At 46.9% G+C, this 24923-nt stretch overlaps 3 protein-coding genes across 9 annotated transcripts in view; 1 reads left to right on the plus strand and 2 right to left on the minus strand.

Moving 5' to 3' along the window:
* Positions 1-1446: 1446 nt before the first annotated feature.
* On the minus strand, positions 1447-8346 carry TP53I3 (tumor protein p53 inducible protein 3). 3 transcript variants are annotated; one of them, XM_069851082.1, is made up of 7 exons: positions 8217-8346; positions 6747-6932; positions 6041-6183; positions 5111-5378; positions 3344-3556; positions 2559-2755; positions 1447-1794 (listed from the first exon to the last, which is right to left on the minus strand). In XM_069851082.1, exons 3-7 carry the CDS (start codon positions 6176-6178, stop codon positions 1606-1608), a joined length of 1005 nt encoding a protein of 334 aa, XP_069707183.1. In that variant the 5' UTR covers positions 6179-6183; positions 6747-6932; positions 8217-8346; the 3' UTR covers positions 1447-1605. The 3 variants fall into 3 exon arrangements, with proteins under 3 accessions (XP_069707183.1, XP_069707181.1, XP_069707182.1); XM_069851080.1 differs by lacking the exon at positions 8217-8346 and adding an exon at positions 8061-8186; XM_069851081.1 differs by lacking the exon at positions 8217-8346 and adding an exon at positions 8065-8183.
* A 3793-nt stretch (positions 8347-12139) lies between these two features.
* Positions 12140-20822, plus strand: FAM228B (family with sequence similarity 228 member B). 3 transcript variants are annotated; one of them, XM_069850771.1, is made up of 8 exons: positions 12140-12198; positions 13653-13754; positions 14482-14556; positions 15193-15390; positions 17053-17127; positions 17682-17769; positions 17864-18008; positions 20192-20323. In XM_069850771.1, exons 2-8 carry the CDS (start codon positions 13662-13664, stop codon positions 20226-20228), a joined length of 711 nt encoding a protein of 236 aa, XP_069706872.1. In that variant the 5' UTR covers positions 12140-12198; positions 13653-13661; the 3' UTR covers positions 20229-20323. The 3 variants fall into 3 exon arrangements, with proteins under 3 accessions (XP_069706872.1, XP_069706871.1, XP_069706873.1); XM_069850770.1 differs by having other exon boundaries at positions 12146-12198; positions 13650-13754; XM_069850772.1 differs by lacking the exon at positions 12140-12198 and adding an exon at positions 20366-20822 and having other exon boundaries at positions 12999-13754; positions 20192-20272.
* The window catches only part of ITSN2 (intersectin 2), an 82155-nt gene continuing 77801 nt past the window's right edge, over positions 20570-24923 (minus strand). For all 3 annotated transcript variants that reach the window (XM_069850747.1, XM_069850748.1, XM_069850746.1), the window contains 5 exons: positions 24618-24739; positions 23968-24050; positions 23722-23805; positions 23093-23266; positions 20570-22021 (listed from right to left, as the gene is read on the minus strand). In XM_069850747.1, the coding sequence (XP_069706848.1) occupies positions 21864-22021; positions 23093-23266; positions 23722-23805; positions 23968-24050; positions 24618-24739 (621 nt within the window). In that variant the 3' untranslated portion in view covers positions 20570-21863. The remainder of the gene's footprint in view (positions 22022-23092; positions 23267-23721; positions 23806-23967; positions 24051-24617; positions 24740-24923) is intronic.

Genomic DNA, 24923 nt, shown 5'->3' on the forward strand with positions numbered 1-24923 from the left:
AGTGGGCGGGAGGGGAGTCACGTGACCCGCCGACGCCCGCGGTCACAGGGGAGGGAGGGCCCGGATGCTGTCCCGGCATGCACCGCGCCGGGATCCAGCCCTTCCCTGCCGGCGGCGCACGTGACCTGACCCCGCCCCGCGAGGATGGAGTGGAACATGGGGGCGGCGTCACGTGATCTGCCCCGCCTGTGGCGCACCCCCCCCCAAAAACTGTGCGCCTGCGGGGAGGACCCGGATGGTATCCCAGCGTGCACCGCGCCGGGGCCGCCTTGTGTAGTGGGGGGGGTCACGTGACCCAGCCCGCCTTGGGGAGGACCCGGATGCTGCCCCGCTCCCAGCGTGCCCCGCGCTGGGCGGGCCCGATCGGTGCCTCAGGGGCAGCCGCAGCTCCCTCGGGTCCCTCCGCCCTCGGCGTCAACTAGTTCTTCCTAATGTCTCATCTAACTCTTCCTTTCTCGGCTTGAAGCCGTTCCTCTTCCTCGTGTCCCTGCACTCCCTGCTCCAGAGCGCCTCCCCAGCTCTCCTGGAGCGCCTTTCAGTCCTGGAAGCTGCTCTGAAGTCTCCTCAGATGCTGAGGCTCTGGAGCGAGTCCAGAGAAGAACAGCAAAGCTGGTGAGGGGGCTGGAGAACAGGCCTTATGAGGAGCGGCTGAGAGAGCTGGGAGTGTTTAGCCTGGAGAAGAGGAGGCTGAGGGGAGACCTCATTGCTCTCTACAACTACCTGAAAGGAGGTTGTGGAGAGGAGGGAGCTGGGCTCTTCTCCCAAGTGACAGGGGACAGGATGAGAGGGAATGGCCTCAAGCTCCACCAGGGGAGGGTCAGGCTGGACATTAGGAAAAAATTTTTCACAGAAAGGGACATTGGGCACTGGCAGAGGCTGCCCAGGGAGGGGGTTGAGTCACCTTCCCTGGAGGTGTTTAAGGGACAGGTGGACGAGGTACTGAGGGACATGGTTTAGTGTTTAATAGGAATGTTTGGACTCGATGATCCAGTGGGTTTTTTCCAACCTCGTGATTCTATGATTCAAGTGATCTCCGTGGCCTCCTCTGGTCATTGTGCTGAGGACTCCAGAACTGAGCATAGGGCTCCAGACGAGGTCTCACAAGAGCAGAGCAGAGTGGCAAGATCCCCTCCCTCGCCTTGCTGGTCCCACAGCTTCTGATGCAGCCCAGGTTGCGGTTTGTTTTCTGGGCTTCAAGCACCCATCACTGGCTCATGCTGAGCTTCTCATCCACCAGCACCCCAAGTCCTTCTCTTCAGGGCTGCTCTCAATCCGTTCTCTGCCCAGCCTCTAATTGTGCTTGGCACTGCCCCAACCCATCTGTGGGATCTTCCACTCGACATTGTTGAACTTAATAAGGTTCACACAGGCCCAGCTCTCACCCCGTCAAGGTCCTTCTGTATGGGAATCCCTCTGGATTCTCTTTACACATTCCAGACGCAATGCTAGAGTTGGGAACTTTTTTATTACACGACTCATGAAAGACTTTGCCTTACCCCTTCTTTCTGGCATTCTCCCACAATAAATCATTCTGGGTTTAGAAGCAGAAATGGCAGATTCTCTGCTTGTCAAGCACCCCTAACGATTTTGTTCCTGAAATTTTTTTTAGGATGAAGCAGGCATTTCAATGACAATTTTGCCAATATTCTTGTTTTCTTCCATGACTCTGTGTGCCTCTGCAATCTCGTGTAGAGGGTAAACGCTGTCGACAAGCGGCTGGAGACGAGGGGAGGCTCCTCCAGAAAAATACGGCAGCACATCTTCTGTGAAGGTGCTCACCAGCCGTTCCTTATACTAAAGAAAAAAGGTGGTTTTAAGATTATTTCCAATCGTTCTTATTCACAAAATTATCTCTAAGCACAGCGTACAGAATATGCACCATTTTTGAGACACTTTCTGACATAGTGAGATGGACATTTACACATCTGACAGGTGTAAATTACAAAGAAATTCTAAGAGGAAAACTTTTAGTTTTATTACATTTAACTGAATTAAATTCTCCAAAACAAGTGATACAAGCTCAGTGCAGAACCATTTTAACTCAGACTGATAAAGCTTTTGAGAGTATTATGAATTAAACCATGAATAGACTTTATCCTCGAGCTCTGCACTGCTGTCTTTTACTGCAGTATCTGAGAATTTTCCACTTAAAATGATTTTTCCGTCATAATTTCTGGGCATCCAAATGGCCTTGGTCTCTAATTTGAAAAATGATCTAATGGGGGTTTTTATTTTTCCCCTGAAGTTGCCTGATTGCTTGAGTTCTGTTTGTTCTTAGGTCAGATCGTTAAATGATGGTATTCGTGTAGTATGTTAAGATGTCCTTAGTATCATTCCTCTGATTCAGTAGTTCTAAAAGGGAGGCATTTGATAAAAACAGAAAAGGGAAATCATGACTTAATTTTGCACAGTTTTCCCAACTATGTAGCGACAGTTCAAGGTGGAGCTTTTTTGGTAATAATGCATTAGAATCTGCTTTAACACTGGTATCGAAAGCTCTCAAAACTACCATCATTTTTAAGATCAAACTTTATACGTTGTTGATAGCTATTACTTGCCTCCTTGTCTCGTGATCTCAATAGACTTGTATGGATGCTCCCTCTTTTGGAAAGCAGCTTTGCAAGCAAATCTCCATGGACTTCACCTCCACTCAGCAGTCCATAAATAATCCACCGGCCGTCTGTACTCAGGCAGCTGAGATTCTTCTCCCAGTACGAGCCGCCAACACAATCTAAAATCATATCTACTCCAGAACCTTGAGTAGGAACAGAAGAGATTTCAGCAATGTAGTTGAGCTGCATTAGAGGTGGGATAATTTGGGGGAAAACAAAAAGTTTGTTATTTACAGGTACAGAATCAATCCTGCAATTTTTATTTAAGTCTTTCTACTGAAATTAATTATTGGCACAGTGATTTGCAAGGAATGCTAGAACTGGGCACAAAGAAAGAATCATTATAGATATCCAGATGCAGACTCTGTCGTAAGTCATCTTAAATGTTTAGAAAAGCAAAATTTTTCCTGACAGTAAGAGAACTATGTTTTGTTCCCAAGGACAAGTGCAAGGATTTGGTCCCACGGAATTGCTTGTGGAGGCAGCAATACCACAGGCACAATATTTGCATCTCAAATGAACACAAAGCCAAAGACAGTTCATGCAGAGAACAGCAGTTAAACTATAGAAAGACAGATTCTAGGGCCGAACAGGATGTCAGGTTGTGCTAGCGCGGTCATTTACCATCTGCCCTTTCAGGTGACAGCTGAAACCAAGTGTATGTGCGTTTGCCTTAGGAGGTGCACGCTCCTCCCCAACTGTAATGGTGTCTTCCACGTAGAGGTTCTTACCCTGAGTGAACGCCAAGACCTTTTCACTAAAATCTTCAGTTTTGTAGTTGAACCCCGCAGCTGCTCCAGCATTCGCTGTCGCTTTCAGTTTCTCCTGAGTTCCTGCTGTCACAATGGGAATTCCTCCTGCCAGCCTCACCAGCTGAATGGCTGCCATGCCAACTCCGCTAGCGCCAGCGTGGATTAACACTCTCTCACCTTTCTGTATTTTACCTGCAGGAGAACATAAAAAGGAGGTGGTTACACTTGTGGAATCACCTTTGGATTATTGCTCTCTACAACTACCTGAAAGGAGGTTGTGTAGAGGGAGCTGGCCTCTTCTCCCAAGTGACAGGGGACAGGACGAGAAGGAATGGCCTCAAGCTCCCCCAGGGGAGGTTCAGGCTGGACATTAGGAAAAAATTTTTCACAGAAAGGGTCATTGGGCACTGGCAGAGGCTGCCCAGGGAGGGGGTTGAGTCACCTTCCCTGGAGGGGTTTAAGGCACGGGTGGATGAGGTGCTGAGGGACATGGTTTAGTGTTTGATAGGAATGGTTGGACTCGATGATCCGGTGGGTCTCTTCCAACCTGGTTATTCTGTGATTCTATGATTCTAAAACATTGTCAGGGTGGAAAATACCGATGAGGAAACTGGAAGAGGTGCCCTCAACTGGGCTTTATTTCCATCTTAAAATCCTTCATAAAATAAACAAATCCAGACCTAACACAGCTCGCAGTGTGCTCATGGAATTCCTTTTTTTTTCTTTTTTTGTTGAGTGGAATGACTTTAGTTTGGTCCTGTCTGGTTCTGGGTGCCCATGACCAAGCTGCTTAGGTGAGCGCAGTCAGGCTTTTTATCCTGGAACCATCCCCTGCCACCAAAAGCAAACACACTTGGGGGATTTTGGTACTGGGAAATCGGGCACTCAACAACAGAGGAATGCCAGACACGCCGAGTAACACTAAGGACTAGTTCTACCTATCATGTTACCATTTACCAGTTGCCCTAATGCATTTGCCTGTGTTCCACTGGTTGCTGTTGGAAGTGAGGCACTGAGTAGTCCTGGAGACATGGTCCTCACTGACCACAGACCCCTACAAGGCTCAAAAGGAGTCTGCATTCTGGGTAGTGAGGAAAGTTACTTGTTTGTAACTCCTGTTCTTTAGTGGAGCTTTCAGGTGCTGCTGCTGAAGAGGGTAGAAGAGGAATATTTGTCAACTGAGGCAAACTGTGGCAAGTGCTATTGTTAGTGCCTCCCTAGCATGTTTTTAAGTGAAGAGTGAATTTAGGTCTGTTTTAAACGAGCTCAGAGGAGATTTTACGGACAATTACTGTCTCAGTGAAACAGGTACAAGAAGATGTTGTCTACTGCAGATCCACAGGCAATTATTGAGAAAGTCCATGATACAGCCATGCTAGCAGCAGAGTCAAATCCTTAGAAATAGGATGTGTTTTCAGTTGTTTGGAGAGCATGCAAGTTATCTCAGGGTTTAGGCTTAATGGAAATTTCTATTCAAACTGAAAAATACAGATGAAAACTGACCATATTTCCATATCCTTCCTTGTAAATCTGCAATCAGCAGAGTATGTTGTGACTAGAGGGATGAGGTCAAGATTCAGGATTTAGGTCTGCCGTACCAGATTCTGACCCATGTGAATGGAGTGACAGAGCAAAGCTTCCTCAAAGGCAAACAGCATTCAGGTGAGGCAAAAAAAGCAGAGGATTTTGTAATGGAAAGGAAGACAAGCTGTTTTGGTGGGATAGATTTGTAAATACGTCTCTCACCTACAAAGTGCAGCAGCTGAAAGGCTGTTAACCAGGCTTCGGGAATGGCTGCAGCCTGAATAAATGTCATATCGTTGGGAATTGGCATCAAGTGGCCTTCAGGGACTGTAGCATATTCTGCCTGGCCACCTCCGGAGAGCAGAGCCATCACTGCATCACCAGTCTTCCACCGGCCCTTACAGCCAGGTCCAAGCCCAATCACACTCCCAGCTGCTTCTAAGCCTAAAATATCACTTGCTCCTTTCGGGGGAGGGTACTTCCCTCTCCTCTAAAAAAAAAGAAAAGAGAGGCCAAGGAAGGAAAAGCCATGCATCAGTGAGTGTAATGAGCTGTAATATTTTGTTCATGTGCCTCCAATCTAAATTCCTGTTTATTTAATCCTGATCTTGCACTGTGCACTGGCAATTTGAGGATCTTTTGTCCTCTGGCAACACCTCTTGCCTCCTAAGTATATTTTATTAAAACTGTGTAAATTCAATTTGTTGCGAGACCCCCTCGTCCAGGCCAGTCCGTGCTGGGGTGGCATCAAGGTCTCTAGTTGCAGAGCGTGGCTTTCAGTTCACATTAAAGCAGCTCAGATGTAACAATTTGAATGTGATTTCCCCACTGGAATGGAGCCAGTGGAACCTGTTACATTCATCTCATGCCAGGAGAATGGTCTAAGCATCAAGAAAGACCAGAGCTTTGGTTTTACATCTCTTCTTGAAAGGCAGCATGGCTTTCCACACCACCCCAGCATTGCAGCAAGCCAGCTGAAAACATTTATCTGCTGAATCAATAGACTTCTCTTCTTTGAGCCCTCTTAACTCTCCCATCCAAATGCTCACCAGACCCAATCTCTTTTAACTCTTCAGATTTGTCAGGACTTCATAGCCTCTTTTAAAAGTGGTGGTATTTCCAGGTGCATAAATCTGCTTAACATGCACATACCTGGAGGAGATCGGCCCTATTCAGAGCGCTGGCAGAGACCTTCACCAGAACTTCTCCTTCTCCTGGATGTGGTTTCATCACTTCTTTCACATAGAGGTTTTCTGGGCCTCCAGGGCAATCAAAATAGGCTGCCAACATTTTGTCTGACAAAAACAAACCAAACAAATGCAGCATGAGTGCAGGGATGGAGCTGGGAAATCTCTGCCACAGCTCCCTAGACTCCGCTCTGCAGATGGACGATGCAAACTGGGAGACAATTCAAAGGCAGAAGAAGGGAGGGCTGCCAGAGAAAGCTAAGGACACAACATATTGTTGCAAAAGCAATCTAACAAACCGCAAAGATCACCTTGCACCAAGGCAGTGGCCTTAACCCTGGAGAAAGCCATGCATGTGCTGACTTCCCTCCCGGCTTAACTGTAAAAGGAAGCAACAGAGATGAAAATAAAATCCTTTGCTCTCTGCTCCCTGCATGATTAGGTCCCCAATGCTCAACTAAAGAACACAGGCCCTTAAATCAGGAGACACAAGTGGGATTTTAAAACTCTTAGCAGAAAGAGCCTTGATTTGACAGATCTAAAGTTGTCTAGCTGCTGCCTTGCAGTTCAGCTCGTGGATGGAAACGTGAAGATACACAAAGGCACCACAGTGAGTTAGTGTGACGGAAATACAATAAATGGGTTTAAAAAATCTTGTTTATTTCCCTTGCCTCAGCAGGTGATTCCTGTGTGCCTGATGCACTCTGGTAGAGGGTCGCGCTGCTGCAAGAGTCTTTCGAGTAACTCCTCAGTCACTGTTCCTGGGTCCTTTGGTTTTGGCACCAGCAATTGTCGAGATGGGCTCAGATAGCAAACCTCTAGGAAAACCAAATCTGGAGCAGTCTTCCCTCTGTTCCCTGGGTGCAGGGTGGAAGGAAATGAGAAGAGGAGAGAATCACAATGGGAACAGCTATGTTTATTTCCGAGAGCTGGCACTGAATACAGCATAGGGCTGAGCCTAAATCCACGTGCAGGGTGGGCTGCCAGCCAGAGCCTCTTCAGTTGAACAATGTGGTTGAGAGACCACCATGCCCTCTGCAAAAATCCCTTGAATTATGATATCTGCACAGGAAAAGCTAAGCACATACTTTATTATTTGTTGTAAGACTACAAATGTGGAGTCATGAACACTTTTGTGATAATTAATTGATAAGTTTTGCTGCAGCTGGTTTGTATGTTTAATTATCTTGTCATATAAATTTGTCTTGTATCAAGAGAGAATATGCAGATAATCTCCAGACACAGATAAATGACCTGAAAGAATAGACACTCTTTAGATCTGCAAGAATTTATTGATATGCTTAGTTGTCTAGCAAGATGTAGTTGTCCTAGGTCAAGAGATAACCTGAAGGAAGTGTCCAGACATGGTTGGATAATCCAAAAACTAATGAGCATTCTTTGAAGATTTATACAGTTCTTTGTCTAAAACTAGTACATATACCCACTGCTTTTCGTAAGATGTTACACCTTTTTTAGAAGGGCATCCAATTCAGCGCTGAATTGTAAAATAAAAATATTATTGCTTTTGCTTCAAAGACTTTGTCCTTTTCAATATTTTGCAAGTGAATGAGTGTTTCTCCCACTCTGAAAGCCCAGGAATGTAAATCCCCACAGGGTGGTGCTCTGTGGCTATTTTACAGTGAATAAACACTTGCAATTGTTCCTATAAAATGCAGCTTAAAAGCTTTTCTTTCTGAGGCTGGCTCTCTATTTGTTGTCTTCAGCTGAACCATTTAATTCAGTCACACAAAATTTGTTTGTATTCAGACAAAAATTGAATAGGAAGCCCACCAGATCCCACCCCATAAGAGATGCTTCTGCCCTCATAATCTGTTCAAGTATAATCAATTAAAAATAAGATAAAAAAGAAGCTTTTATTTTCTCCTTCTTCCAACACATCTCATTAGCCCACATTTTTATAAATGCTTTTCTTTGTTGCTAGAAGGAGATTCACAAAAACAGTCAATAAAGTGAGAATCCAATACCTACTGTGCTGCTTTCAAATTCATGGGAAACCACAGGACTTGAAAACCAAGTTTCCAACTAACTGCAACAACTTGGGTCTGTCAGATCTGCCAGCGGTGGCCTGAAACAACAATTTAAAGAAGCTGCGTGGTTCCCGAGCACAATTTGTGACTCACCTTTTTCCTGTTAGGAAGGGAGGACGTTCTCCACACTGAGAACAAACCCAGGCTGTCCTCTGCCCTCGCAATCAGCCATTCCCCAGCAAGTCAAGGGGTGGAATAGGAAGAGGTTGTGTTTTACTTTGCAGGGAAACCCACGAGCAGAGTGAGGAATATGAGAATGTCTCACTATTATTGCTACCTACAGGCATGGTTTATTCCACAGGTTGAGGCAGAAATCTCCTTTTCCCTTTGGCATCGAGGCAGAGATGTGCTGCTCCCCCGGCACGCGGGGAGGTTTGCTCTAACGCTGGATGCGTGCGGAGGTGTATGTTCGCAGGAACTGACCCGCTGCTTTGATTTCTGGACTCTGCGCGGAGCAGATTTACTGGAACAGGCTGCCCAGGGAGGGGGTTGAGTCACCTTCCCTGGAGGGGTTTAAGGCACGGGTGGACGAGGTGCTGAGGGACATGGGTTAGTGTTTGATAGGAATGGTTGGACTCGATGATCCAGTGGGTCTCTTCCAACCTGGTGGTTCTATGATTCTATGATTCTGTGATTTGTATTAAGGGCACATGGTCTGTGGCAGTCCTTACGCCACATATCCACTGGAGGAGGATTTCTTGTGCTCTTGTTCCCATGAGACATCAAAGTTTACAGTTTCACATCCTGGTGCATTTCTACCTGATATTTTAGCTGCCTGATGACACCTCTTTGTTTAGTGTTGCTCTTTTCCCCAGCAGGCGAAGGATCAGTTCATGCCTTTCTCTGTGTCCTAGTCACTGGCCCTTGAGTATCTGAGAGCTGTCAGAGAATAAATCCGGTGCTTTGCAGTATTTTAAAATGATAAATCACATGACTACACAGATGTGGGATACTTATGTGGATTTTTTTTTCCTATCAAATTTGAGATATTTTGGATTTGGGCTTTTAAACTTTGAAACTAAAGTGATTTAGAACCAAATATATCTAAACATTCTTTTGTTCTCATGTGACTCAAAGAGTTAATTATTTATTTGTTTCTGCTGAAGGAAGGAATAAATCATTATGTTGAGGGAATGAATTAGCTTAACCAATAATAAGAATAATAAGAATAATAAGAATAATAAGAATCAAATCTTGGCCAGCTTGCAGTTAGAAAGACTGTGGTTGCAGCAGGAGTTTAGCCTGTTCACTAGTTGAAACGGGGAAGAAATCAAGTGTTGAAAGGACAGTCCCACAGCAAGAACAAAGGACAGACCTGAGCTCACCAAGAGGACACGATGAGGAATGAGATAAGATAAAGAGCATCAGAGGCTTCTGAAGACACAAAGAAACTGTAATGTGCATACAAGAGTGGGTGATACCCTATGATAATAAGTTCCCGGAAAAGCAATGGACATATAACATGTTTCCAGCAATGTGTATGGGTATGTATGTTTAACCAGTATTTCCTGAAATCTATGTGAATATGTATATTTAACCAGTATAAAAGTCATGTAACCAGTCTCTGTGGTTGGATGCATTAGGTGGATTACCCCACGTGTACCCCAGTGCCCTTTAGTAAAGGAATGCCTGCTTAATAATCAAACTTGCATTGATTATTGAGTTTGGCTGTTCACAGCATCACTGCAGATGGAAAGATCATGGAGTGTGTTCTTCTTGAGACTGCTCTTCACCTGGTCAAGTACTGGAAGTCTTGGGAGCTGCTCTAAGGTCTCCCCAGAGCCTTCTCTTCTCCAGGCTGAACAACCCCAACTCTCAGCCTGGCCTCGTGGCAGAGGTGCTCCAGCCCTCGGATCATCTCTGTGGCCTCCAGCGGAACCCTTCCAGCATATTCCTTCATAAAGGATGCGTGAGTAACCCTGGATAAGCCTTTTAGCTTTATGTGTAGGGAACGCAGAGGGGTTTGTTTTACCTGAGGGCCCTGGAAATGCTGTGAACATCGCAGCTCTGGAGCTGTCAGGGTTACCAGTGGGAGAAACACTCATTCACTGCTAAATTATTGAAAAGGACAAAGTCTTTGAAGCAAAGACAATAATATTTTTATTTTACAATTCAGCGCTGAATTGGATGCCCTTCTAAAAAAGGCGTAACGTCTTACAAAAGCAGTGGGTTTATCTACTAGTTTTAGACAAAGAACCATATAAATCCTCAAAGAATGTTCTTTTTTTTTTTTTGATTATCCAGCCATGCCCAGAGACTGTCTTCAGGTGATCTCCTGACCTACAACAGCTGCATCTTACAAGAGAACTAAGCATTTTAATGAATTCTCACAGCCCTAAGGCAGATTAACTCTTGACCCAAACCAGCTGCATCTTACAAGACAGATTTCTATACAAGATAATTAAACACACAAACCAGCTGCAGCAAAACTTATCAATTCATTGCCACACCAGGCAGGGAATGGCGAGCCGTAAAGACACCAGGCTGCAGCATTTGCTGTGAAATCCTGCTTTTTATCTCATTGGAACGCGTTTGAGCTACAAGCCAGGGAGGCAGCAAGGGAACCCGGCTGAGCGGCCCCTTCCCGCCCCGAACTACAACTCCCGGCATGCCTCGCGCCGGGGCGGAAGGCGCTCGGCTCCTCTCGGCTGGGTTCGGCTGCGCTCGGCTGAGTTCGGCTCCGCTCGGCTGGGTTCGGCCCCCTCGCTCCTGATTGGCGGGCTGCCGCCTCCCCGGCGGAGGGATCTCTCCGCGCGTCGCCTTAGCAGCGAGAGACGCCGCCGGGCCCGGCCCTGCGTCCGCCTCGGTCCTACCGGGGCTCGGGCCAGCGCCGGTGTGTGCCGGTCCTCTGTGCCCGTCCCCTGTGCCTCGAGCGTGGCGGCCTGCCCGTTTCCCGAGAGGCTGGGAATGACGTGGGGGTTGAGCGGTGGGAGGCGCGCGGAACTATTTTCTCTGGCGGAAGGACACGGAGGGGTGTGTGAGGGTTCGAAACTGATTTGGGTGTCAGGAAAGGCGCGGAGGTGCATGGAGGGGGGAGCGGGTCGGTGCTGTGAGGGGGAAAAGTGCCTCCACTTGTCTTAATCCTGAGTCTCTCGAGCATCCAGCTGTCCTTCAGTCCTCGCTGTTTGCTTTGTATCAGAAATGAGCCCTGCACCTGGGTCGGGGCAATCAATCCAGGCTGGGGGCTGATGTGAGAGAGCAGCCCTGAGGAGAAGGACCTGGGGCGCTGAGGGAGGAGAAGCTTGATGTGAGCTGGCAACGCGCGCTCACAGCCCAGAAACCAACCGTGGCCTGGGCTGCATCCAGAGCAGCACAAGGGAAGGGGTTCTGCCCCTCGGCTCCTCTCTTGGGAGACCTCAGCTGGAGGATTGTGTCCAGCTCTGGAATCCTCAGCAGAAGAAGGAGATGGAGCTGTTGGAACGAGTCCAGAGGATGATCCGAGGGCTGGAGCACCTCTGCTGTGAGGACAGGCTGAGAGAGTTGGGGTTGTTCAGCCTGGAGAAGAGAAGGCTCTGGGGAGACCTTAAAGCGACCTTCCAGTACCTGAAGGGGCTACAAGAAAGCTGGGGAGGGGCTGTTTGCAAAGGCTTGTGGTGACAGGTCTGAAGGCAACGGGCATAAACTGGAGACGGGCAGATTTAGGCTAGACATACGGAGGAAATTCTTCACACTGAGGGTGAGGAGGCCCTGGCCCAGGCTGCCCAGGGAAGCTGTGGCTGCCCCATCCCTGGAGGGGTTCAAGGCCAGGCTGGATGGGGCTTGGAGCCCCTGGTCCAGTGGGAGGTGTCCCTGCCCATGGCAGGGGTGGGACTTGATGGGCTTTAAGGTCCCTTCCAACCCAAACTATTCTATGATTCTGTGATGAGTTCAGTGCTGATGAGGGCACAGCCTCCTTTAATTCATCACAGGATCATTAAGGTTGCAACAGACCTCTGAGATCATCAAGTCCAATACCTTTGTGTTTGCTAAACCATGTCCCAAAGTGCCACATCTACATTTGTTTTTAAACCCCTCCAGGGATGAGGACTCCACCATTGCCCTCAGCAGCCAGTTCTGATGCTTCACCACTTTTTCAGTAAGGAAGTTTTTCCTAATACCCCATCTAAACCTCCCTGTGGCACAGCTTGAGGTCATTTCTTCTCCTATCACCTGGCACTTGGTTGAGGAGACCAAGCACCTGCCTCACTACAACCTCCTTTCAGGTAGTTGTAGAGAGCGATGAGGTCTCCCCTCAGCCTCTTTTTCTCCAGGCTAAACACCCCTGGGTCCCTCAGCCACCCCTCATAACCCTTGTTCTCCAGCCTCTTCCCCAGCTCCGTTGCCTTCCCTTGGACATGCTTCAGCAACTCGATGTCCTTCTACTGAAGGGCTCAAAGCTGAACACAGGATGAAAACTAAACTGTGAGAATCCTTCCCTTGCTGCTTAGAGGCTGTGAGGTCGGATGGGCTTTACAGCATTCCCTGGAGCTTAGTACCCTTGGGCTGTGTGGAAAAAGGGGAGATCGCTTTCAGAGCAGGGGGCTTCTGAGGGAATACGAAATGAAACAAAAAAAGATGTAGATTAAAGGCTTCACCTTGAGCCGATGGTGAGAGATTTGAATCTGCAGCCTAGAGAGGTGGATTGGGGGTCAGGCAGAGTCGCTGCAGTGCTGGGTTGGACAGAGTAAACTCTTAAGAGTTGTAAAAAAAAAAAAAGTTGTTGCCTTCTTCGACTGCCTGATTCAGAGAGTCTTTGTAGATTCTTTTAACTAGATGTTACCAAAAGTAGTTAAAAAAGATGCTAATTTTTAATAGCTGCAAGATCTGCCTGAAGAATGTGGAGGTCGGTATCTCTGCAGAATTAAGCTTTTCCTCCACTTCTTACCAAAGTAATTTTGTAAATACATAGTTTCCTGGAAGCCGTGTGTCTCCAGAGAATCTGAAATAAATAGAGGCTTAAATGGAGGTTCCTGTAAAGGGCATTTTGCCTCTGCAGTTCTACCGTCTCGCTCTTCTAAATCGATTCAAATGTGCTGGTGCACGAGGGGGTGGAATTTCCTGGCTGGAGCTCAGACTTAGCGCATCAGCATAATCTTCATTTGGTAGAACTAACTTTAGAACTCACTGAAATGCGACCGTCCCTACAGCGGAATGCAGTGGTTATTCGTCAGTGACTTTTAATGTAATTGAAAAAGGCAAAAGGGAAAGAAGTAAAAGTCAGGTGGAATTTGATAACTCCCAAACGTTTTAAAAGCTGACAGGCAGTCTGGAATAATTTGTGAATCACTTTGTTCTTTGAAAGCAAAGGTACTACCCATTTCCCATGGAGATGAGGACAGCTATTGTCAGGGGGAGTACCTGGCTAAGAACCTGATACTTCACCTCTCTCAGATGAACTTATTGTGACAGGAGAATACTGCTGGTGTGAGCAGTGAGAATTCCTTTAGAGATTTGTTTTGTTGTTTGGTGGGAGTTTAAGGAAAACTAGGGGTTTGCTGTTTATACAATAGTTTTATGTGGTTTTGAATGTTTTAATGTGTCTCCCAGCAGAGTCCAACGATGTGTACTGTGAACAGCTCAGAGACTCCCTGGCTGCTGAGATTTACATGTCCGAGACCCATGAAAGCACGTGATCCACAAAGGCCTCAGCAGGTGAGTGACTGTCAGGACTCCTTCAGCTGTAGATTCTTTTGACTGCAGTAGATGTTTTGGGAAGAAAAATAATACCAAAGGTTGGCTAGCATAGAAAAAATTCTGCTGTGGGAAGATATAAGTGGAGGAATGAAATGGAAGATATGATGTCACAAGAGAAACTGAGATTTAAAATGCAGATGAATTCATGAGCAGAAGCAGCAGTGAGGCAGTTTCCTCCTTTGGGAGGATTTTTCTCATCAGCTTTCCTCTTACACTTCACTGTTTTCCTCTATATTTCCTTTTATACTTTTATGAATTCCTTGAGGCATTACCTCATCATGGCTTTAATCTGTTTGCTGTGTGTGTAGCGTCACTACATCTGTGTTGAAAATGAAAGTGTGGCGAGATGCCTCTTGCTGCCTTCATCAGGTGCATGTGAGCAAGAGTGGCAGGGACACGTGGTGGTGCGGTCGCGGTGAGGAGCAGACAAGGAGGTGTATAGTGTGGTCCTGCTCAACCTGTACTTTCTGGTTCTTCCAACACTGCTCTGTTGCTACATTTAACCTGACTATTCAGAGCCAGTGTCACAAGCATTTGCCTTCCTGTGCTATTCTGCCAGCTGGGTTATTTTATAACGTGGCATTAATTACAACACAAATGATAATTTAGAATTTAGAATTCAGAGGTATTTCTAACTTCTATTATGTCCTGCTTTTACTTCATGCATATTTTGGTGTTTTGTTAGGCAGCATTTGATGAAAGTCAAGACATCATTGCTTCTGTTCAGTGCATCTTGGACAGCGAAAATTATTTCATGAGGGTAAGACACTTCTCTCATTTCCTGTGTGCTTTCCTGCATGCCAATGGTTTTTTTTCTCTCCATCAGTTATTCATGAGAAAAAGGTCCATTGTCTGTATTCTTGAAAACCTAAACCTACAAGTTTCTGGTCTCCTTGGGATACGACTGAAGTGGTAACCTTAAATATGAGCTTAAGAATCATCTGTCTTTGGTGACTGACTTGCTTCTTTGTCCTTAACTTGTATTCTGTGGGTAGTGAGCCTCTGACTAGAGGACAGGAGGGCTGATATGATCCAGCAAATTCCCATTGCTGCAGGGAGAAGGTCCTTCTCCTCTCTTGCACAGTCTGGTGTTTATAAGCTCTCTGCCCCAAAATGGCTTCAGCTCATTGACCGTGGTAGGAGAAAGGGAATAATTTCCTGCTGGTCTTGCACTAGAGCTTAAAAAGTAGAGTCTGCTAGAGCTCGTGCAAGGGAAAGCTTGGAAACAAGTGGTGGGGAGTAGAAAGAGGGAGGAACAGAAAGAAGTGCTGGAAAACCACCCTTGCAGTGATAACCAGTCAGAGCAGGTCAGCCAAGCTCTGTAGCTTCACCTGTGGAATCTTTGATGTGGTTGGCCAATTGGTTATATGGGGTTTATTTTCTCTATCTTATTTAGGAGGTGGACAGGTATTTGAAGCACAATGATTTCTTAAATCTGCGAAAGAAAGAAATCCTGTACAAGAAATGGCTTGAGGATGTTTCAGAGCCACTGCTGCAGAAAATTCAGAACAAAATGGACAGCCAGTCAAGCGAAGAAATACGGAAAAGGAAAGAACAACAACACACTCTCTACTTAAACTACTGTAAAAAGAAGGTATCAACAGGAAGTAAATTTCTGGCATAGAAAGGGTTGTGGGCAATATCGGGGTTTTAACTGTTATTTGTTGTTCAGCTGAGTAGCCCTGAGTTCAGATACGCCTTGCCTGTAACATCTTTGGGAAGGATGTGTTTAACCTGTTGAAGTTCACCATCAGATACCAACAATAACATTGTTTTGTGCAGTGAGCACTTGCTGGGGTACGCCACGTGAATATGGGGAGACATCACGTTGAGGTGGGCTTCCTTCCATTTAGAGGGGAAACCTTGAGCTTTGTCAGCTCAAACAACCACAGCTGAGTCTGTGACCAGGGAGTGGACCGCGCTCTCATGCCTTAGGAATTCAGTGAAAGCAGCACTGCAGTATGTGAGCACAAGTGGCCTTGGATGCTACCAATCAAGCATTATAAAAGAAAAAAAGTGGGAACAGGGAGACACAGACAATTTTCTTAAGTCTGCATGCAGGTAAATAGACCCAGCCCTTGGGTTCTGTAGTTCCGTTGATTTCAGTACTCATAAAAATTGGAGTCAATGTAGGAAACGCTTATTCGTTGTCTTGATGTTGCTCTGAATTTCACTCCACTGTTGAGTATCTGATCCCATGTCTCAGGTTTCTGCGTCCCAGGAGTTGATGTAAAAAGCAATAAGAGCAGTTACATCATCTGCCACAAATAGAGTAGTATTTTATATAGAGCAGGCTTTTGTTGTCAGTGGAAACGACCACACAGTGAAATTATGAGGCTGTAAACAAGCTTCCCATCCAGAAATGAAAATGCCATGGAAGCTGAGTTGTTTTAATGAGAGCAAATGATCTCTTTTTCAAAGGTCTGATGCGAAAAACCCATGCATTTAAACTGCTCATAATGACAAAGCTGAACCAGTCCTGCTGCTGAAGCCTTACGACTTTTCTGTGGCTGCCCCATCCCTGGAGGTGTCCAAGGCCAGGTTGGATGGGGCTTGGAGCCCCTGGTCCAGTGGGAGGTGTCCCTACTCATGGAGGGGGTGGAACTGGACGGGCTTTGAGGTCCCTTCCAACCCAACCTATTTTATGATTCTGTGACTGAGGTCTCAGCGTGTACTGGAACGGGGTGGTACGTAACAATAACTAAAACTCTGCAGACTGAGGCATGTTAGGGCTTAAAGCTTTCCAGAGATAGAAACAGGAGATGGTGAGAGCAGCTGCTGCTTTCTGTCTGGGGAACTGCCAGGCCCTGGGGAGCAGAGGCCCCCGCAGAGGCAGCGCTGTTCACACTCGGCAGTAACTGAAGCACCGTGGAGCTGCCCAGGTGCTTGCTGAGCGTCTGGGAGCAGCACGGGCCCAGGGATCAGGCAGCTCAAGGTCCCATCCAGCCTGGCCTTGAACACCTCTAGGGAAGGGAACATCCACAACATCCCTGGGCAACTTGTGCCAGCGTCTCCCCACCCTCATAGTGAAGAATTTCTTCCTGATGTCTAATCTAAATCTTCCCCTTTCCAATTTAAAGCCATTACACTTGAGTCACCCTCTTTCCGAGGTGCAGTGTGTGATAATGTGGGCATCTGACTCCTCTGGTGCTGCTTTCGTACTGTGCCAGACCACGTCATACCAAGGCTGGCTGCTCCTCACTCTCTTATCACCCACAGCTTCCAAGATCTGACCCTGTTCCTGCTTCTTCCACAGGGCTATGTGACTTTGGAAGATTATGACCCATCGGAGTATGATCCGCTCTTCCTGACAAGCACAGACTGCTGGAAGGTGTGGTGGGGATTTATGCCGTGCGGTTTAGAGACACCCTCTGCCCAGCAGGAAGCTAATGGTTAGAGAGGAGGCAGAGCGTGTTACTGACGTGCTGCTCTGGGGTTGGTGTAGAGCGACACAGTCTGGTTTTATTAACTGAACAAGCGTGGGGCTCAGCTCCTACTGCATTTAAGCCCAAGACTGTCTGAAAGGGTTTTTACTGGGAATAGGGTTTGGATCCACACTAAGTCCAGGTTTGCAGGCACTGTAGACAATGTCTCGGGTTGGGGGGGGCAGGAGGTTTGGTTTCCTCATTGCAAATTCATTGTGGCAGCGTGGGAACATCCTGTCTAATGAGGGTTGGTGAGTTCTGAGGCAAGCTGGGTGCGTGCTCTGTAGAAGGAAACTGATGGTGCAGATGATCTTTACAGAAGCACAAAAAAATGAGATGGATGCTCCCTGCCTGCTAACCAGCAGTACCAGGACACTGACCTTCAACTTTGGTCTTTCAAGACTCGCTGGCAAAGGGCTTGTGTCGGTGCTTAAGCGTTAAATAACTGTCTCTGTCACAGGTTACAATACCAGCTTTACGGGATCCTCTGTTACAAGACAGTGAAAGAAAGCTGATTGAGACAGGCATTATCAAGCAGTGTGAGACAGGTACTTTAAACAATTTAAAGTGTTTCCTATTCAGGGGGCATCCTTGCTTGTGACAGTAGATGCTTACACCAACCACTTGTTATTTTCCTGCCAGGAAGACCCTACTCCACCAGAGAGCTGAGGGAACTCAGCAGAGCTAAATTGCCAGTGCTTCCTTTGAGCCGTCAACGTATGGATGCAATTGAGTGGCTGAAGGTACCACCTGCCTACATTGCTAGCCAGGCCCACCGAACTAAGAGGTAAGAGATGATGGGTTTGTTGAGAGGCAGCATAACAGATACGGTGGATGAGGCCTCTCCTGCTTAGGTGCACAGCAAAGTTTTAGCAACAACTTGAATTTCCTGGTGAATTCTGCTTTATTGAGTACTACTCCAGAGAAAGGAGCATTGGCAAAGGGAAAGCCTTCAGGTATGGAGTGGACAGCAGGGTGTAGACAGAGCATTGGTCACAGAATCACCAGGTTGGAAAAGACCTTTTGGGATCGAGTCCAACCATCCCTATCTGCCACTAAACCATGGCCCTGAGCACCTCATCTACCTGCCTTTTAAATACCTCCAAGGATGGTGACTCCACCACCTCCCTGGGCAGCCTCTGCCAGTGCCCAGTGACCCTTCTGTGAAAATTTTTTTTCTGATGTCAAGTCTGAACCTCCCCTGGTGCAGCTTGAGAATGTTCCCCCTTGCCCTGTCTCCTGTCACTTGGGAGAAGAGGCAAGCCTGGAGTTTCCTGGATTCTCCCTCCGACCCTTTGTGTAAATGGGTATAAAATCATCCAGCCTCCAGTCCAGTGGAACTTCTCCAGTCAGCCAGGTCTGCTGGGAGATGGTGGAAGGGGGTTTGGCCAGCACATCCGCCAGTTCCCTCAATACCCTCAGGTGGATCCATCCGGCCCCATAGACTTGTGAGTGTCTAATTGGCCAATCAAGTCTCTAACCTTCTAGAATCATGGGAGCTTTTCTCTGCTCCTCTAACTCCTGTGGATGCACACACAGGGAACAACTTTCTTTACTATTAAAGACTGAGGCAAAGAAGGCATTAAGTACCTCAGCCTTGTCCTCATCCTTTGTCACAGTTGTTCCCTTTGCATCCAATAAAGACTGAAATTCTCCCTGGTCCTCCTTTTACTGTTGATATATTTGTAGATGTATTTGTATTGATCTATTTGATGGTCAAGCTGAGCCTTGAAATAAGTGGGTTTTGGTGGGGGGTTCCCTTATTTTCTACAAGCAACCTGTCAGCCAGCCCTACAGCTCAAACAAGGGAGTACCTGAGTGCTTTACTGGAAGATCTGAAAGGATCATTCATGCTTGCTTTGGGTTTTGGGTTTTTTTTGCTGTTAAGTTTCTAGATTTTGGGAGCAGTGAGGTCACACTTATTTCGCAGAATGGTTGGGGTTGGGAGAATGGTTGGGGTTGGGAGGGACCTCTGGAGGTCATCTGTCTCGCTCCCCAGCTCAGGCAGGGCCACCTACAGCCCAGGACCATGTCTATGTGGCTTTTGAATATCTCTAAAGATGGAGGCTCCACCACCTCTCCAGGTAACTTGTGCCAGTGCTCAGTCACCTTTACAGTAGGACAGTGTTTCCTGGCTCTGTCCTCTTTGTATTCTCCCTTCAGGTATTTGCACACACTGATGAGCGTCTCCCCAAGCCTTCTCTTCCCCAGGCTAAACAGAGAGCTGGGAAGCTCTCTAAGCAAGAAGCTTTCTTGGCCGTGTCTCATGGTTGCTCAGCTAGTGTCCTTTGACCTCTGATACAGTGGGCAACCTGCCTCAAGCCACAAGGCTGGTCTTGTAAAGAAGCAGCCTGTGCTGAGGGAGCTACACGCCGCTCCAGAAAGGAGTCAGGCTCTGTAATGAGTTTTTTTTTTGGTGTACAGGCTGGTTGTACTCAAAATGCTCACTAATGGTGAACTGAACTGGAGCAGCCATGCAGCTGCCTGAGCTGAGGGCACTGGAGAGCCCCAGGCTGGCCTGACTGATGGAGGAACATCTGGGAGCAGGGAAGAGCGATTCTTTCTAATTATAATGTTGTGGGGACAGGGTGTTAAAGCCCCAGTGTGATTTACCCCCTTAGAAAGCTCTCCAGCTCTGCCACTGCGGTGCACAACACTTAAGGGACCTCCTACTCCCCAGGGACAGGAACATCAAAGCTAAACTGATGAGAGCCTGATGTCCTCCTGAAGCAGGCCCATGCTCTCCCTCCACAAAAACTCCCTGCCTTAGAGTTCTGTGCCTCTTGCTAGCCCAAGGCTTTACTCTGGCGTGTTCACAGCAGTTATGGGATAACAGCACGTTCTAGAAGGAAAACCGGTCACAAATGCTTCCCAGAGTGACTCAGTGTGGAGGGAGGGGGTGCCAGAAGCTGTGCGACAGCAGCTTTTGTGCAGCACGGACTGGCAAAGAGTTTTTACTTCTGTTTAAAGGCTGAAAGTCATGAACTGCCACAGCAAGAGCAGATGACGTCCCCTGCCCTCCAGCCTGCAGCAACAAGCAGCCATCAGAAGGTACCATTTGCTAACAGGACTGCTCTTCTGGCAAATCACAATAAACTGTCTCGAACAAAGAAACGTTTGAGACGTTGCTCCTGTTGTTTGCAGGTCTACAGGCCAAACCCTACTTCCTTTAGGAGGTTTAACTCGGGCTCAGCTCTACAAGAACGGGGCGGATGATCTGTAGTCGATTGGGTGACAGAGTCTTTGTACTAAGAGATGAGAAAAGTCAGAAGAAAGCACAGCCCACAAACAGAATTCTCTCTGTGCTCGGTCCAAGAAGCTCCAAACTCCCACTGCACAGACACGATCTTGAGAGAGTTGCCAAGATTTAGTTTTATTTAGGATTAGAAATACTGAACCACAGAAAACTGTTAAAAGTAACAGAGGTTGACTCAGCCCCGTGACAGGAGGGCGCACAGATGGGGACTGCCAGGCGTCAGAAGGTATTGCTGTGCCCATGAAAAACAAGGGCACGCGCTGTTGGGAATTGCACGCGGTGCTTTCTCAACAAAGCAGTTTATAAGGAGGCAGTAAAATGGTTATAAAGGGTTTGATGATACATTGTAAACAAACACTTTTTTTTTTTAACCATCCCTGATTTGGGCGCAAAGAGAAAGTTTTTGCTTTCAACCAATGACAGATTCATGTTGGGATGACAGTTAAACGTGTAATAAACTCTCCTTCAATTTAATCCTATAAGCTTTTCTCGCTGTTTCACAGTCCCCTGTACAATAAAATATACTTCTTAAAAATCACTATGCATCAATAAACATCTGTAGACAAATTACATTAATAAACTTATATTTTACTCTCTATATACATGTTGGCAATGTCAACGCCTCAAGATTCACGTGGAGGTCTGTAAGACCAAGGAAATGTACACAAATAACTTACACTTAGGAAAAAAAAGCTGGAGTATTTTTCCACATTACTGTGGGTCACAGTATTTAAAATACTTTTTTTTTCTAGTTATTCTTCACAACCAACCACATTGTCTCAGCAGAGAATGATGAATCAAAACTGAAGCAGAGAGAAAAAAATCAAGTAGCAGTTACGATTTCAGTGCAGGACTAAGTCAAGTAAAGAACTACAATTGATTCTTTAAAGAATATACAATATATCGGAGACTTCTCCAGTGCTAAGGCTTCTTCAGCATTTAATCTTTAAACCTATCATCCTGAGATGGGAAGGTTCCAGTGGATATCACTTGTCAGGTTTCAAATGGAATGATTCTAGTGCGGAGCGAAACCATTCCTCAGTCTATGCCAGACTAAGTGGGAAATACACAGCTGGATGCCACATTTCTACTTAATACTTATTATGGCCCTGAAAATGGAAACATTGGCATCCCAAACCAAGATATTCCAACATAATAAAAAGGCACTGAGCTATAGTACTGTATATACAGTAACAATTGTGTTTGCATAGATCAACAACAACTTTAAACACTGCAGGGAACTAAACGTAATCAGTAACTAAGAGGAAATACGGAAGCAGCAGGACCTCTTGTTTAACAACCAGTGTGGGGCAAAGAATCGCTTACAAAAAAATGTTCGGGCTGCCAGCTTCGTTTGTCCTTCATAGAGTAAAGAAGAGTGTTTCATCAGAGGAGCGTTTTCTGGTCAAAGAGCTGCAGGTCAAAGCGCACCCAGACTTCACCTGTTGGAACTTCATGCAGCAGCAGGTGTTTAGTTGTGGGGCCTTTGCTTTCTTGTTCTGTTCTGATTTTTGCGACTGGAACTTCAGTGCGACCCAGAAAATCTGTTGGGCAAATGAATAAGGAATTTCATTAGGCACAGACGTTAAGCTTGGGAAATCTGAACGTGTCGGGTTTAGCAGCAGTGCTGCTACAGAGATGATCCAAGGGCTGGAGCACCTCTGCTGTGAGGACAGGCTGAGACAGTTTGGGTTGTTCAGCCTGGAGAAGAGAAGGCTCTGGGGAGACCTTAGAGCAGCTTCCAGTCCTGAAGGGGCTCCAGGAAAGCTGGGGAGGGACTTTTGCCTGGAGTGATAGAACGAGGGGGACTGGCTTTAAGGGAGGAAGGTTTAGATGAAACATGAGGAAGAAATTCTTCACAGTGAGGGTGGGGAGGCTCTGGCCCAGGTTGCCCAGGGAAGCTGTGGCTGCCCCATCCCCAGAGGGGTTCAAGGCCAGGTTGGATGGGGCTCAGAGCAGCCTGGTCCAGCGGGAGGTGTCCCTGCCCATGGTAGAGGTGGAGCTGGATGGGCTTTGAGATCCCTTTGAACCCAAACTGTTCTATGATTCTCTGATTCTGTGAACTGAGACGAGAGCAGACTCAGCTGTCCAACAGCAAGAAGCAGCCTAGCAAAGTCCTCACAAGGGAAAACACTGAGACAGTTCCACATGAGGCAACTTAGGTGAAGGCAGAACCTTACAAATCTGAAATAATCAACTGTGTGCTAGAGCCCGGAAAAAGCACTGAATGTTTTAAAGAGTACTGGAAGCTACCAACTGCCAAAAACGTGTTCTGTTCCTAAGTGGAAGAAGGAAAGCTATGCAATTATAACCTAGCACCTTATTTTCAGGCACATAGAGTGAGAGAAAAACAACTGGTTTCAACTTCTTTGTCTCCCAGTCTGACAAAATGACAACTCTGTGTCTGATAGAAAAGTCAGCGTAGGATCAAATCTGCTGGCCCATTGCCGCTGGCTCTGGGAGGTTACTGAACGTCACGAGCAAGGAGGCACTGGTTGTATATATTTCTCAGAAAGCAATCGTACCTACAGGCTCTTGGAACTGCTGGGGAGGAACTGCGTACCCCACAGGCTCCAATGAAACATTCTTTTCCTAAAACAAACATTCACACTTACCATCAGGTGAGAACTGATCCCTGTCGAAAACGGTGATACACAGGACATCCTGGTACAGATCCTTAATGAAGAACTGGCAGTTGAAGTTCCACTTGGGATTCAAGGTGTCCTGCAGGGTCCTCGTGGTGTAGCTCTGAGAGCCCATGCTGATTTCACAGTAGGGGTTGCTCTTCCCTAAACACAGAACAAGCAGTCAAACACCTCTGCGGCACAGAAACCTCCCTCCCCATCTGCATGGACACACAGCGATGCTGCAGTCCAGAATCAGGCAATCCCTGTATCCTAGAGGATACAGGTCACAAGTTTGTGGTGAGGCATTGGAACAGGCTGCCCAGGGAAGTGGTGGAGTCCCTATCCCTGGAGGTGTTTAAAAAACGAGTCGGTGTGGCGCTTTGGTGTGCTGATGGTTGGACCTGATGATCTCACAGGTCTTTTCCAACCTTAATGATTCTATGATAAAGCAGCACAGAGCTGGTTCTCCACTCAATCCTCGGAAGCTAAACGATGGCTAACCTGTTCAGAAGCTGTATCTGAAACCACAGCGTTTCCCAAATCGCCAAACTCCTCTCAGCAAACCTTTCCAAAGGCTGCAGGAATAACAGCGATTGGAGACCACGTTCTTTGCTTACCATTGGGCTTACAGGCCTTCAGCTCTGTTCCTTCAATCACGTGCACCATCAAGCGTCCTATTCCTGAGGATTTCTGTGAGCGAGCTGGGAACAGAGAAGTCAGAAATGAATGGATTGGGTGCACCCACAAAAACTGGCAATAGAGGCAAAGAGGGAGATTCCACATGGACACTAAAGCATCCTCTGGAAAAGGCCCTGCCCACGTGTCCAGGTGCATGAGAGGGAGATACAGAACTCGGCAGGTACCTTGATAAGCCTTTTCCCGTTTCTTCTTCTCTGTCTCAATGTACTGCTCAGAGGCTGCTTTGATTTTCTGGACCCAGGCAGTGCTGCAAAGAGCAATCCCTACAGTCAGTCGTACCACAGGCAGGAAATTCCTCAGTATCAGCGATTCCACCCCGATCTCTTTTGCTGTTTCCCCCCCACTGGGTTTCAGAGGCATCACGGATCATGTTATTTCAAGGACTAAAGTGATAGAGTTTTCAGCTTTATTCTTATGCTGCATTTCCACACCTGCCTAAATAAATGAAAGCGGAGCCACTGTTCTATTAAGGACTGACGGGTCATGTTGAAGACTGAGCATGAGCGGGGAAGAATTCTATGGAAAGGATCCTATGGATTCCTAGGCTGGACTTTACAACCCTGACCTCTTCTTCTATAAGCCCGTAACACTGAGGAAAAGCAGATGCGAGTCTGGATTCCACTGCAGGAGCTACCACGCAGGCAGAACAAAATGACAGAAAACTTCTTATTCAAATGACTCAGCTGAGATTGTTTCCTGACTAGAGACTCAACCCTGTTCTTGAACTCAGAAACCCCCATATCTGCTCATTCGAAACGCAGCCGACAGGTACGATCAACAAGTTGAAGCTCAGCTCTGCCTTCTCCCTACTCACCGTTCGTTGATGTTGTCAGTTTTAAGCGTGTAAACTCTGTCGATGTGCGATATGTGGAAAACTGGCTCATCGCTTGAAGGGTCTGTGGGCAGTTTCACCAGGACTTCATTGAGGAAAACAGGCTGAAAGGAAAGCAAACATCACCGTGGCAGCGTCACCCTGGCAATAAGCAGAAACTCTACAAGGATGTTTAAATACATTGCTTTACTGTAGGGAAAATGGGAGTCATAGGACATGGGATGAACAATCAGATCACCTTAGGAAGGATTGTGAGAAAGGGATGAGAGGAAAAACTACTCTGGTGAT

The sequence above is a fragment of the Phaenicophaeus curvirostris genome, chromosome 2, assembly GCF_032191515.1.
Source record: "Phaenicophaeus curvirostris isolate KB17595 chromosome 2, BPBGC_Pcur_1.0, whole genome shotgun sequence".
NCBI classification, from domain to species: domain Eukaryota; kingdom Metazoa; phylum Chordata; class Aves; order Cuculiformes; family Cuculidae; genus Phaenicophaeus; species Phaenicophaeus curvirostris.